Source organism: Pan paniscus, chromosome 1, assembly GCF_029289425.2.
Source record: "Pan paniscus chromosome 1, NHGRI_mPanPan1-v2.0_pri, whole genome shotgun sequence".
NCBI classification, from domain to species: Eukaryota; Metazoa; Chordata; class Mammalia; order Primates; family Hominidae; genus Pan; species Pan paniscus.
In genome coordinates this window covers 183,618,887-183,631,806 of record NC_073249.2, presented here as the reverse complement: position 1 = coordinate 183,631,806, position 12,920 = coordinate 183,618,887, and the positions used below count along the sequence as shown (strand labels likewise).

Here is a 12,920-nt window from a genome sequence, read left to right as displayed (position 1 = left end):
CCACTCAGGGAATAAAGACCTCTATGGTCTGACCCTATTCCACCCCTTTAGGCCCATCTTTGGTCACCCCATCTCACATGCAATGCTCCAGCAACACCCACTGCTTGCAGTTCTCGCACTATGCTGTACCCTTTGTCACATCCACCCCGTGGCTCAAGCTCTTCCTGCTATCTACCACCCAGCCCCCATCTCACCTCACCCCCTGCCCTCCTTCAGGAAGGTTTCCCTGACTTCTCCTCCCACCTCATCCTCCAAGGTGCCTGCCCTAGTCATTTTCTTTTGGGGACAGTCTCGCTCTGTCTCCCGGGCTGGAGTACAGTGGCATGATCTCAGCTCACTGCAATCTCCACCTCCCAGGTTCAAGTGATTCTCCTGCCTCAGCCTCCCGAGTAGCTGGGATTACAGGTGCCTGCCACCACACCCGGCTAATTTTTTTATTTTTAGTAGAGACGGGGTTTCACCATGTTGGCCAGGCTGGTCTTGAACTCCCCATTTCAAGTCATCTGCCCACCTCAGCCCCCTGAAGTGCCGGGATTACAGGCGTGAGCCACCACGCCTGGCCCCTAGTCATTTTCATAATACCCAAACACAGCTATGCCAAGGCCGCCTTTCTTCTTTGTGTCCACCACTGTCCACTCCAGTGCCCATTACAGTGCCTGGTTCCTGTTGAACCCTGGTGAAAGTGTGATCTACCCTGATTATTTCCTTTTTCCTCTGTTTGCAGGCTCAGAGAAGAGTCAGGGCATGTTGGCCTTGTCCATCAGTCCCAATCGGCGGTACCTCGCTATCTCTGAGACTGTGCAAGAAAAACCTGCCATCACCATTTATGAATTGTCATCCATCCCTTGCCGGAAGCGCAAAGTTCTTAATAATTTTGACTTCCAAGTTCAGAAATTTATTAGCATGGCTTTTTCTCCAGACTCCAAATACCTATTGGCTCAGACATCACCTCCAGAGTCAAATCTTGTCTACTGGCTGTGGGAAAAACAGAAAGTAATGGCCATTGTTAGAATCGACACTCAGAACAACCCTGTCTACCAGGTACCTAGTAGTGTGACAAGTATCGTGAAAATTATAAAAAATAGAACTACTTTTTATTGAATGTTTTCTGTGTACCACAGTTCTAATTTCCTCCATGCATTTTAAAATTTATTCTTACAACAACCGTATAAGGTATGCACAATCATTATCCCCATTTTACAGATGAGAGAACTGAGGCTCCAAGAGGTTAAGTAACTCACTCAAGATCACAGAGGTAGTGAATAGCAGAGCTAGGAGTTCCCCAACTCCAGCTCCTGTCTTCTCTACTCTGGCCCAGAACTGCTTTCTGGTCACAGGTTTGGCCCAGAAGTGGATTAATAAAACTTGCTTTCTCTCCCTGGTCCTAGCCTCTTTTTCCAGCAGCATTGCCGGGCAGTAGGAAGATTTCCGAAATGTGATGTAACATGGTAGGTCTTTAGGAAGCTGTTGCTGAAGTTGCAGTTATGTAAGGAACAGAACCTTCTATTGTGTCTCGAGGGCAAAAGGAAGAAGACCCCTCAGGAACCTGATTGATGGCTTAGGCAGGGGGTCCCAAGGAGGTTTGATCTTGGTTCACTCACCCTAGTCTAGGATCTAGCACTCAATTCCACAAGTTCAACGACTCAGTTGTGTTCATGTTCAGAGATTCTAGCTAACCAGTGTCTCCGGCATAGACTCAATTATTCAACTCACAAGATACTGATGTGTAAACCAGCATATCACAACCAGAATGCTCACATCATTTATCCAGTGTATTCCCTTCCTAGTAATAGAGAAGTTGAAAAGTGAAATTATAATAGTAATCAGGAGGCTGCTGGGTGATTATTCCAGAATCAGACCAAAGGCAGGTAGAACCAGAAGGGTATTTCAACCAGGCCACAGTGAGGCCTGATGAAGCACCTCCTGCTCTGACTAGTAGATTCAGCAACCATTTATTGGATGCCCATGATGAATCCAGCACTGGGAAAACAGATGAAAAAGTCACAGCCCCTCAAGTTGCTCACTATATAGTCAGGACAGCAGGTTGACTGCCTATTACTGTACAGGTAGTCCCCAACTTACTATGGTTCAACTTAAAATATTCGTCTTTACAATGGTACAAGAGTGATATGTACTCAGGAGAAAGAGACCAAGTAATATGCTTTCATGATGCAGGGCAGCAGCTGCAGCCACAGCCCCCGGTCAGCCGCTCAATCACGAGGGTAACAACCAAGATACTCTACAGTGTGGTGCTGTGTGGCCACATGGCTTTGCCCATTTTCAACTTATGGTGTTTTCAGCTTATGATGGGTTTATCAGGACATGATCCCGTTGTAAGTAGAGGAGCAGGTGTACATTGGGATAAGAGCTGCGATTGAAGGATGTTCAGTTGGTAGGAGACCACATAGCATCCCCTGACATGTGGTTTCTTTCCTCTTGGACAGGGCTATGTAAACCTATCAGACCCTCTTTTTCTGTGTTTCCAGCTGAGCTTTATTCCATTTTGTTGGCACTGGGTGTGGCTCTTGTCGAAAGCTGCTCATTCTGCTCTTTGGCCTTTGTAGATTTCCTAGTTTGACTCCTAGTTGGACTCATATCCCTATAAATATAATGGATTATAGATGTGTGCCCTTATCAAATGCAGCATAAAGTTACATGATTTTGTGATGTTTTGGAGATATTCTGAGCAGCCTGAAATAAATATTAATTTGTAAAATGGGAAATAATTCCATCAAGAATAGTTTCATAAATTTTTTTCTTCAATTCTCTCACATTTTACAGGTGAGCTTCAGTCCACAGGATAACACTCAGGTGTGTGTCACTGGAAATGGGATGTTTAAGCTTCTCCGTTTTGCTGAGGGAACCCTGAAGCAAACCAACTTTCAGAGGGGAGAACCCCAAAACTATCTAGCCCACACCTGGGTGGCTGATGACAAGATTGTCGTTGGCACTGACACAGGCAAACTCTTCCTCTTTGAATCTGGAGATCAGCGTTGGGAGACCAGCATAATGGTCAAGGAACCTACCGATGGCTCAAAGAGCCTGGATGTCATTCAGGAATCAGAGAGGTAATGGTGCTTCCTGGGCTGGTGCTCCCACATTCATTGTACTGACAGCATTATGCAGAAGACAGCACTCTTTAGAAACCACTCATAACCCCTCTACCGTAGAAGTCAACTATGCCCATTTTCCCTCTTCCTCTCTAGTTTTCGTCTATATTTAAGCACAGATTTAACAGTTATAACCATAGACTAAATACAATTCTTTTTATTTTTTATACCTAACCTCATTTTATAAACATTATAGTATTACTGGTCTTCAAAACTATAGGTTTTAGAAAATATATTTTCCAATGGCTAATTTAATGAATTGATTCATGTCCACCAAGCCCTTGTAGTATACAAAAGGCATCTCTTGCTAGATGCTGGGGACACAAGTCCTCAAGGAACTTATAATTCAGCAGGAGGCGACAGACCAACAAGTGCAAGGAAATGTTTTAGGTAAATCTGACAGAGGATAGGGGTAAAGTGCAATCTCAGGAAGGAGTGGTTATTGACCATTATAATAGAGATGCCACGTTATCTCTATGACAACCAGTAAAAATCATATCTCCTGTGTATTGGAATGTACCGTTACATGCACCAGACACTGCTTTAAACATTTTATAAATATTCCCAATTTGATTCTTACCCTGTATAGTTCATACTATTATCGTGCCCATTTTGTAGACAAGGAAACTGAGGATCAAAGAGGTAAGTGAACTACCCAAGATCATTCCGCTGATAAGTGGCAGGCTCAGGATTCAAACCCAGATCTCTCTGATGCCAGAGCCTGGGCCCTCAACCTCAATGACATCCTGTAGATTCTTCTTCCTCAGTAACCTTCAATCCACCCATTTTCACTACCATCCCCCCATGCCAATGGCATATCCTTTTTTTTTTTTTTTTTTTTTTTGTGAGTATGTAGGAGCTTCCTGAAAAGTCTCTATAACCTTCTCCAGGAGCTGTGTTCACAGTCCTTCAGCTCTGGGGTCCAGGCCTCCCAGAACAAAGCCCAGACTTCTTGGTTTGGCCCAAGCATACCTGCGACTGTTTTCCTCTACAACTCTCGCCTCTGTCTACTCCACACGCCCCAAGCACTCTCTTGCTTCTAGGCTTGGCCATGTGCAGTTTGTGTATGGTTCCCAAGCCAAAGGGTAGTATTTGGCTGTGGAAAAGGGGATCATTGGGTGGTTTCTGTCACACCCAGTGACAGCCTTCTTTCTCCTCCCCAGCAGAATTCATCTCCTCAAGATTGTCTCTATAAATTATGTATGCTGTTTTTTTGTTTCCAGCCTGATTGAATTTCCACCAGTCAGTTCTCCACTCCCTTCCTATGAACAGATGGTGGCGGCCAGTAGCCACAGCCAGATGTCCATGCCCCAGGTGTTTGCCATTGCAGCCTATTCAAAGGGATTTGCCTGTTCTGCTGGGCCAGGGAGAGTTCTGCTGTTTGAGAAGATGGAAGAAAAGGATTTTTACCGTGAGAGCAGAGAAATCAGGGTAAGGAGGGAAGAAAAAAAAGAAGCAAAATGGGGGTCCTATTGGCATTTGTTCCCCAGCAGCAGTTCTCTGAGAAGGCATCTGATGGGGAGGGATAGGGCAGGATTGCTGAGCAGAAATGGTGAAATGGTGACTCGAGATGTCTGTCCTGAGAGAGATTTTAGGATGAGGTGAACAGAATTAGAGTTTAAAAATAGGAAAATCGACCAGCATATTGGCTTATGCCTGTAATCCCAGCACTTTGGGAGGCCAAGGTGGGTGGGTCTCTTGAACTCAGGAGTTCTAGACCAGCCTGGGCAACATGGTGAAACCCCATCTCTACAAAAAAAAAAAAAAAAAAAAAAATTATGAGGTCAGGAGTTTGAGTTGAGCTGGCCAACATGGTGAAACCCCGTCTGTACTAAAAATACAAAAATTAGCCAAGCGTGGCAGTGTGTGCCTGTAGTCCCAGCTACTTGAGAGGCCGAGGCAGGAGAATAGCTTGAACCCAGGAAGCAGAGGTTGCAGTGAGCCAAGATCGCTCCACTGCACTCCAGCCTGGTCGACAGATTGAGACTCTGTCTCAAAAAAAGAAAAAAAAATACAAAATACAAAAAGTAGCCAGGTATGGTGGCACGTGTCTGTAATCCCAGCTAGAATTGCTTGAACCCGGGCAGCAGAGGTTGTAGAAAGCCAAGATCACACCACTGCACTCCAGCCTGGGTGACAGAGCAAGACTCTGTCTCAAAAAAAAAAAAAAATTAGCCAGATGTGGTGGTGTGCACCTGTAGTCCCAGTTACTTGAGAGGCTGAGGTGAGAGGATGGCTTGAGCCTGGCAGGTGGAAGTTGCATTGAGCCAAGATCATGCCACTGTATTCCAGTCTGGGTGACAGAGCCAGACCCTCTCTCAAAAAAACAAAGAATAGGAGGATCCCAGGAAGCAGCCTGGTCTGGGAGTCTGTAAGCTAAAGTTATCCAAGAAAACTCTGAAAGCCTAGGCCGGGCGCAGTTGCTCACGCCTGTAATCCCAGCACTTTGGAAGGCCGAGGCGGGCGGATCATGAGGTCAGGAGATGGAGACCATCCTGGCTAACGCGGTGAAACCCCGTCTCTACTAAAAATACAAAAAATTAGCCAAGCGCGGTGGTGGGCAGCTGTTGTCCCAGCTACTCGGGAGGCTGAGGCAGGAGAATGGCGTGAACCCAGGAGGCGGAGCTTGCAGTGAGCTGAGATAGCGCCACTGCACTCTAGCCTGGGCAAAAGAGCGAGACTCCGTCTCAAAAAAAAAAAAAAAAAAAAAGAAAACTCTGAAAGCCTAAGGCCACACTGACAACGTGGGGACATTACTGATAGCTGTTTTGCATCTTGGGCAGATTCCTGTGGACCCGCAGAGCAATGATCCAAGTCAGTCTGACAAACAGGACGTTCTCTGCCTGTGCTTCAGCCCCTCAGAGGAAACTCTGGTTGCCAGCACCAGTAAGAACCAACTCTACAGCATCACCATGTCCCTGACAGAGATCAGCAAGGTGAGTCTTTCCAGCAATGGTCCTTCCAGACCAGGACCCATCTGCCTGCTGGGGGACTAGTCACCATATGGGCAAATTTTAATCCAAATAAGTTAGCATAAACTCATGCATCCCCTTAATACAGAGCAAAACAAAATTCTAATTTTAAGATATTCACATAGAAGCATGCTGATAGACTCAGTGGGACTGTGATTGCTACAGTAAGTTTGGAGGACAGACGTTTTGGCATTGTCCATCAAATTTAAATCTCACATATCCTTTTACCCAGAAATTGCATTTTAAGGCATTTAATCTATTGCTATATTTGCTCATGTACACAAATATGTATATATAAAAATGTTTCTTTTTCCTTTTTATTGTTTTGGAATAACAAAGCTAGTATAAATACACTGCAGACATTACAACAAAAAAGCACTATTAAAGATAGAGATCATATTGTACTTAAAATGGCTCAGTACCAATAAGATATTACAATTTTAAGTCTGCATGTACCTAATACCATAGATTCAAAATATATAAAGCAAATCTGGGCAGAACAAGGAAAATAGACCATCTACAATCATAGTAGAAGATTTAACATATCTTTCTCAGTAATGGTCCTTTTTTTAATAACAACTTAATTGAGTTATGATTCACATACAAATTGCCTATTCAAAGTATACAATTCAGTGGTCTTTAGTATATTCAAAAAGTTATGCAACCATTTATCATAGACAGCCTTAGGACATTTTTATCACCTCAAAAAAAAAAAAGAAGCCCATACCCTTTAGCTATTATTATTCCTCCATCCTCCCAATTATCACCCCTCCCCACCCCAGCCCTAGGCCACTACTTACCTACTTCATGTCTCTATATATAGATTTGCCTATTCTGGACATTTCATTCAAATGGAATCATAAAACGTGTGGACTTTTATGACTGGCTTCTTTGACTTAGCATAATGGGTTTTGTTGTTGTTTTGAGACAGGGTCTTGCTCTGTCACCCAGGTGGGAGTGCAGTGGTGTGATCATGGCTCACTGCAGCCTTGACCTCCTGGGCTCCAGCAATCTTCCCACCTCAGCTTCCCAAGTAGTTAGGACTACAGGTGCACGCCACCACACGCAGCTAGCTTTTGTATTTTTAGTAGAGACAGGGTTTTGCCATGTTTCCCAGGCTGTCTTGAGTTCCTGAGCTCAAGCAGTCCACCCGCCTCGTCCTCCCAAAGTGTTGGGATTACAAGTGTGAGCCGCCACACCTGGCCAGCATGTTTTCAATGTTCATCCATGTTGTAGCAGGTGTCAGTACTTCATTCCTTTTTTATGGCCAAATAATATTTAATTATATGGATATACTATATTTTATTCATCAAATTTGTATATTTGGGTTTTTTCTACCTTTTGGCTTTTATGAATAATGCAACTAGTTTTTATGTGGATGGGTTTTCATTTCTCTTCCTAGAAGTGGAATTGCTGAGTCATGTGGTAACTTCATGTTCAATTATTTGAGGAACTGCCATACTGTTTTCCAAAGTTGCTGGACCATTTTATATTCCCATAAGCAGTATATGAGCATTCTGATTTCTCTATATTCTTGCCAAAACTTGTTATTATCTTTTTTATTATAGCCATCTTAGTGGGTAAGAAGTGGCATCTCATTGTGGTTTTGATTTGCATTTACCTGGTGTTTAATGATGAACGTCTTTTCAAGAATTTCTAATTCTTCTTTGAAGAAATGTCTATTCAGATTTTTTGCCCATTTAAAAAATTGAGTCATATGTCTTTTTATTATTGAGTTGTAACAGTTATTTATAATTCTAGATATAAGTCCTTTATCAGATATGTGATTTGCAAATACTATGTCCCATTCTGTGGGTTGTCTTTTCACTTTTTTGATGTTGTCTTTTGATGAACAGTTTTCAATTTTGATGAAATTGAATTTATCTATTTTTCTTTTGTTGGTTGTGCTTTCCGTGTTATATTTAAGAAGCCAATGCCTGAGGCCATGAAGATTTACCTCTGTATTTCTTCTAAGAGTTTCATAGTGCTAGCTCTTACATCTAGGTCTTTAATCCGTTTTGAATTCATTTGAGTATATGGGATGGTATAGGGGTCCAACTTCATTCTTTGGCACGTAGATATCCAGTCGTCACAGCATCATTTGTTGAAAAGGCTAGTCTTTCTCCATTGAGTAGTCTTGGCATCTTGTTGGAAATCAGTTGACACATGGGTTTGTTTCAGGACTTCCAATTCTGTTCCATTGATCTGTCTATCTTTATGCCAGTACCACACTGTCTTCATTACTGCTGCTTTGTAGCAAACTTTAAAATTGGGAATTGTGAATCTTGCAAATGTAGTCTACTTTATCAAGATTGTTTTGGGTAGTCTGTGTCCCTTGCAATTCCATATGGATTTTACAGTCAGCTTTTCAATTTCTACAAGAAGCCATCTGGGATCCTCACCGGGATTGCATTGAATTTATAGATCAATGTGGGGACTGTTGCCATCTTAACAATATTAAGCCTTCCAATTCTTGAGCATGAGATATTTTCCATTTATTTAGATTGTCTTTAATTTGTTTCAAGAACATTTTGTAATTTTCAGAGTATAACTTTTGCACTTCTTTTGTTAAATATATTCTGAAAAATTTTCTTCATGATGCTATTGTAAATTGAATTATTTTCCTAATTTCATTTTTGGATTGTTCATTCTAAGTGTATAGAAATACAATTAATTTTTGCATACTGATCTTGTCTCCTGCAACCTTGCCAAACTCATTTATTAGTTCCAGTAGTTTTTGTGTTAGGTTATTCTGGCATTGCTATAAACAAGTACCTGAGACTGAGTAATTTATAAAGAAAGGAAGTTTAATTGGCTCATGGTTCTGCAGGGTGTACAGGAAGCGTGGTGCTGGCATCTGCTTCTGGTAAGGGTTCAGGAAGCTTACAATCATAGTGGAAGATGAAGGGGTAGTATGCACATCACATGGTGAGAGCAGGAGCAAGAGAGGGAGGTGAGAGATGCCACACACTGTTAAACAACCAGATCTCTCATGAACTCACTCATCACCAAGGGGATGTCACGAAACCATTCATAAACCATTCATGAGGGATATGCCCCCAATGATCCAAGCACCTCCCACCAGGTCCCACCTTCAACACTGGGGTTACATTTCAACATGAGATTTGGAGGAGACAAATATCCAAATTTTATCAGCGTTTTTAGTGAATTCCTTAGGATTTTCTATATATAAGATCATGACATCTGCAATAGAGGTAGTTTTAGTCTTCCTTTCCAATCTGTGAATGCCTGTTACTTATTTTCCTTGCCTAGTTGCCATGGCTAGAACCTCTAGTATCATGTCAAATATCAGTGATGAGAGCAGATCCTTGTCTTGTTCCTAATCTTAGGGAGAAAGCATCCAGTCTCTTTTTTTTTTTTTTTTTTTGAGACGGAGTCTCGCTCTGTCACCCAGGCTGGAGTGCAGTGGCGCAATCTTGGCTCACTGCAAGCTCCGCCTCCCGGGTTCATGCCATTCTCCTGCCTCAGACTCCCGAGTAGCTGGAGCTACAGGCGCCCGCCACCATGCCCGGCTAATTTTTTGTATTTTTAGTAGAGACGGGGTTTCACCATGTTAGCCAGGATGGTCTTGATCTCCTGATCTTGTGATCCGCCTGCCTCGGCCTCCTAAAGTGCTGGGATTACAGGCGTGAGTCACCGTGCCCGGCTGCATCCAGTCTTTAACAATTAAATTTGATGCTGTCTGTAGGTTTTTTTGAAGATACTGTTTATCAGGCTGAAAAAGTTCCCTTCTATTCCTAGTTTGTTGAATGTTTTTATCATGAACGGCTGTTGGATTTTGTCACATTTTTTTTTCTGTGTCTATGAAATTATTTTGTGAGTTTTCGTTTTTTACTTTATTAATATAGTATATTATACTAAGTGATTTTCAGATGTTAAACCACCCTTGCATTCTTGGGATAAAATCCACTTGGCCATAGTATATAATCATTTTCGTATTAGTATATTCAATTTACTAGTATTTTGTTGAGGATTTTTGTATCTATATTTATAAGAAATAGTGATCTGTAGTTTTCTTGTGATGTCTTTGACTGCTTTTGCATCAGGGCCTCATAGAATGAGTTGGGAAGTGTTCCAGCCTCTTCTAATTTTTTGAAGGTTTGTGAAGAATTGGTATTAATTCTTCTTTAAGTGTTTGGTAGAATTCACCAGTGAAGTCATCTGGGCCTGGGCTTTTCTTTGTGGAAAGTTTCTTTTTCTAATTAATCTCTTTACCTATTTTCATCTATTTAGATTGTCTATTTCTTCTTGAGCCAGTTTCAGTTTTTGTGCCATTCTAGGAATTTGTCTATTTGTCTAATATAGTGGCATGCAATTGTTCATAGTATTCCTTTATGATCCTTTTTATTTCTGTAAGCTTAATAGTAATATTCCCTCTTTTGGCCGGGCGTGGTGGCTCACGCCTGCAATCCCAGCACTTTGGGAGGCCGAGCTGGGCAGGTCACGAGCTCAGGAGATTGAGACCATCCTGGCTAACACAGTGAAACCCCGTCTCTACTAAAAATACAAAAAATTAGCCAGGCGTGGTGGTGGGCGCCTGTGGTCCCAGCTACTCGGGAGGCTGAGGCAGGAGAATGGCGTGAACCCGGGAGGCAGGGCTTGCAGTGAGCCAAGATCGTGCCACTGCACTCCAGCATGGGTGACAAAGCAAGACTCCGTCTCAAAAAAAAAAAAAAAAAAAAGTAATATTCCCTCCTTCATTTCTGATTGTATTAATATGATTTTCCTCCTCCCCCCATTATTTTTTATCTCTTTAAAGAATCAGCTTTCGGTTTCATTGATTTTTCTCTATTGCTTTGCTATTCTCTATTTCATTAATGTTCACTCTAATCTTTACTGTTTCCTTCCTTTGGCTTGCTTTAGGTTTAGGTTGCTCTTTTTTTTTTTCCAGTGTCTTAAGGTAGAAGATTAGGTTATTTATTTAAGATCTTTCTTTTTTGAAAATGTAGGTATTTGCAGCCAGAAAAAAACTCCTCTTAATATTGCTTACCATAAATTTTGCTATGTTATGTCTTTATTTTCATTAATCTCAAATATTTTGGAATTTCTCTTTTGATTTCTTTTTGACCCATTGGTTTTAGGAGTGTGTTGTTAAATTTCTGCTTATTTGTGAGTTTTCCAGTTTCTTTCTGTTTGTTATTAATTATTAATTTAATTACACTGTGCTTAGAGAATATATTTTGTATTATTTCTATTCTTTTAAATTTATTAAGGTTTGTTTTTGGCCTGGCATATAATCTATTCTGGAGACTGCTCTATATGCACTTGAGAAGAATGTATATTCTGTTATTATTGAGTTGGGTGTTCTATATACGTCTGTTAGGTCTGGTTGGTTTTTAGTGTTGTTCAGATCTTCTGTTTCTTGTCATCTTCTGCCTACTTGTCTTGATTGTTTTTGAAAGTGGTGTATTGCATGGCCTGGTGTGGTGGCTCACGCCTGTAATCCCAGCACTTTGGGAGGTCAAGGTGGGCAGATCACCTGAGGTCAGGAGTTCATGACCAGCCTGATCAACATGGAGAAACCCCGTGTCTACTAAAAAAATACAAAATTAGCCAGGCGTGGTGGCGCATGCCTATAATCCCAGCTACTCGGGAGGCTGAGGCAGGAGAATCACTTGAACCCAGGAGGCAGAGGTTGTGGTGAGCCAAGATTGTGCCATTGCACTCCAGCCTGGGCAATAAGAGTGAAACTCCATCTCAAAAATAAATAAATAAAAAAGCCGGGAGTGGTGGCTCACACCTGTAATCCTAGCACTTTGGGAGGCCGAGGTGGGTGGATCATCTAAGGTCGAGAGGTCGAGACCAGCCTGACCAACATGGCGAAACCCAGTCTCTATTAAAAATACAAAAAAATTAGCTGGGCGTGGTGGCACATGCCTGTAACCCCAGCTACTCAGGAGGCTGAGGCAGGAGAATTGCTAGAACCCGGGAGGTGGAGGTTGCGGTGAGCCGAGATCATGCCATTATACTCCAGCCTGGGCAACAAGAGTGAAAACTCCATCTCAAAAATAAAAAATAAAAAGAAAGTAAGTGGTATATTGCAATCTTCAACTCCTATTGTTGAGCTGTCTATTTTCCCCTTCATTCTTGACAATTTTTACTTTATACATTTGGGTGCTCTATTTTTAGGTGCACATATCTTTACAATTAATATATTTTCCTGATGGGTTGACCATTTTGCATTATAAAATATGTCTCTATTTCTAGTAACATTTTCTATTTTGAAGCCTATTTTGCCTGATCTTACTGTAACCACACCAGCATTTTTGTTGTTGCTGTTTGTATGGTATATCTTTTTTCATCCTTTTACTCTCAATATATTTGTATCTTTGATTCCAAACTGTGTCTCTTATACACATCATATAATTTAATCTTTTTTTATCCAGTCTGACAATCTCTTTTGATTGGATTATTTAATCAGTTCACATTTAATGTTATTACCGGTATAGTTGAATTTATGTCTACCATTTTTGTGTGTGTGTATCATGGAGTTTTTGTTCTTCTGTTCCTCTCTATGCCTTCTTTCACATTAAGTAAAATTTTAAGGTAGTGTTTTAATATCTTTAATTATTTTTCCCTATATACTTTTAATTATTTCTTAGGGCTTACCATACACACTTTAACTCATTATAATCAGATTCAGTTTGATTCAATTTCATACTAACTTAATGCTAGTAACATATAGAAATGTTATTGCCACATAGCTACCTTCCCTTTCCCCTTTTTAATGGTAATATTGTTATACATATTACATCTACGGGTGTTACAAACCCCAATAACATATTCTTATAATTATTACCTTATATAATTTTATATA

The 12,920-nt window shown here is 41.3% G+C and overlaps 1 protein-coding gene across 15 annotated transcripts in view; it reads left to right on the top strand.

The window, feature by feature from the left end:
* The window catches only part of CFAP57 (cilia and flagella associated protein 57), an 84,764-nt gene that overhangs the window by 8,645 nt on the left and 63,199 nt on the right, over window positions 1-12,920 (top strand). For all 15 annotated transcript variants that reach the window (XM_055094363.2, XM_055094359.2, XM_055094335.2 and 12 more), the window contains exons 3-6: window positions 725-1,041; window positions 2,782-3,068; window positions 4,334-4,541; window positions 5,894-6,046. In XM_055094363.2, coding sequence (XP_054950338.2) covers window positions 725-1,041; window positions 2,782-3,068; window positions 4,334-4,541; window positions 5,894-6,046 — 965 coding nt within the window. The remainder of the gene's footprint in view (window positions 1-724; window positions 1,042-2,781; window positions 3,069-4,333; window positions 4,542-5,893; window positions 6,047-12,920) is intronic.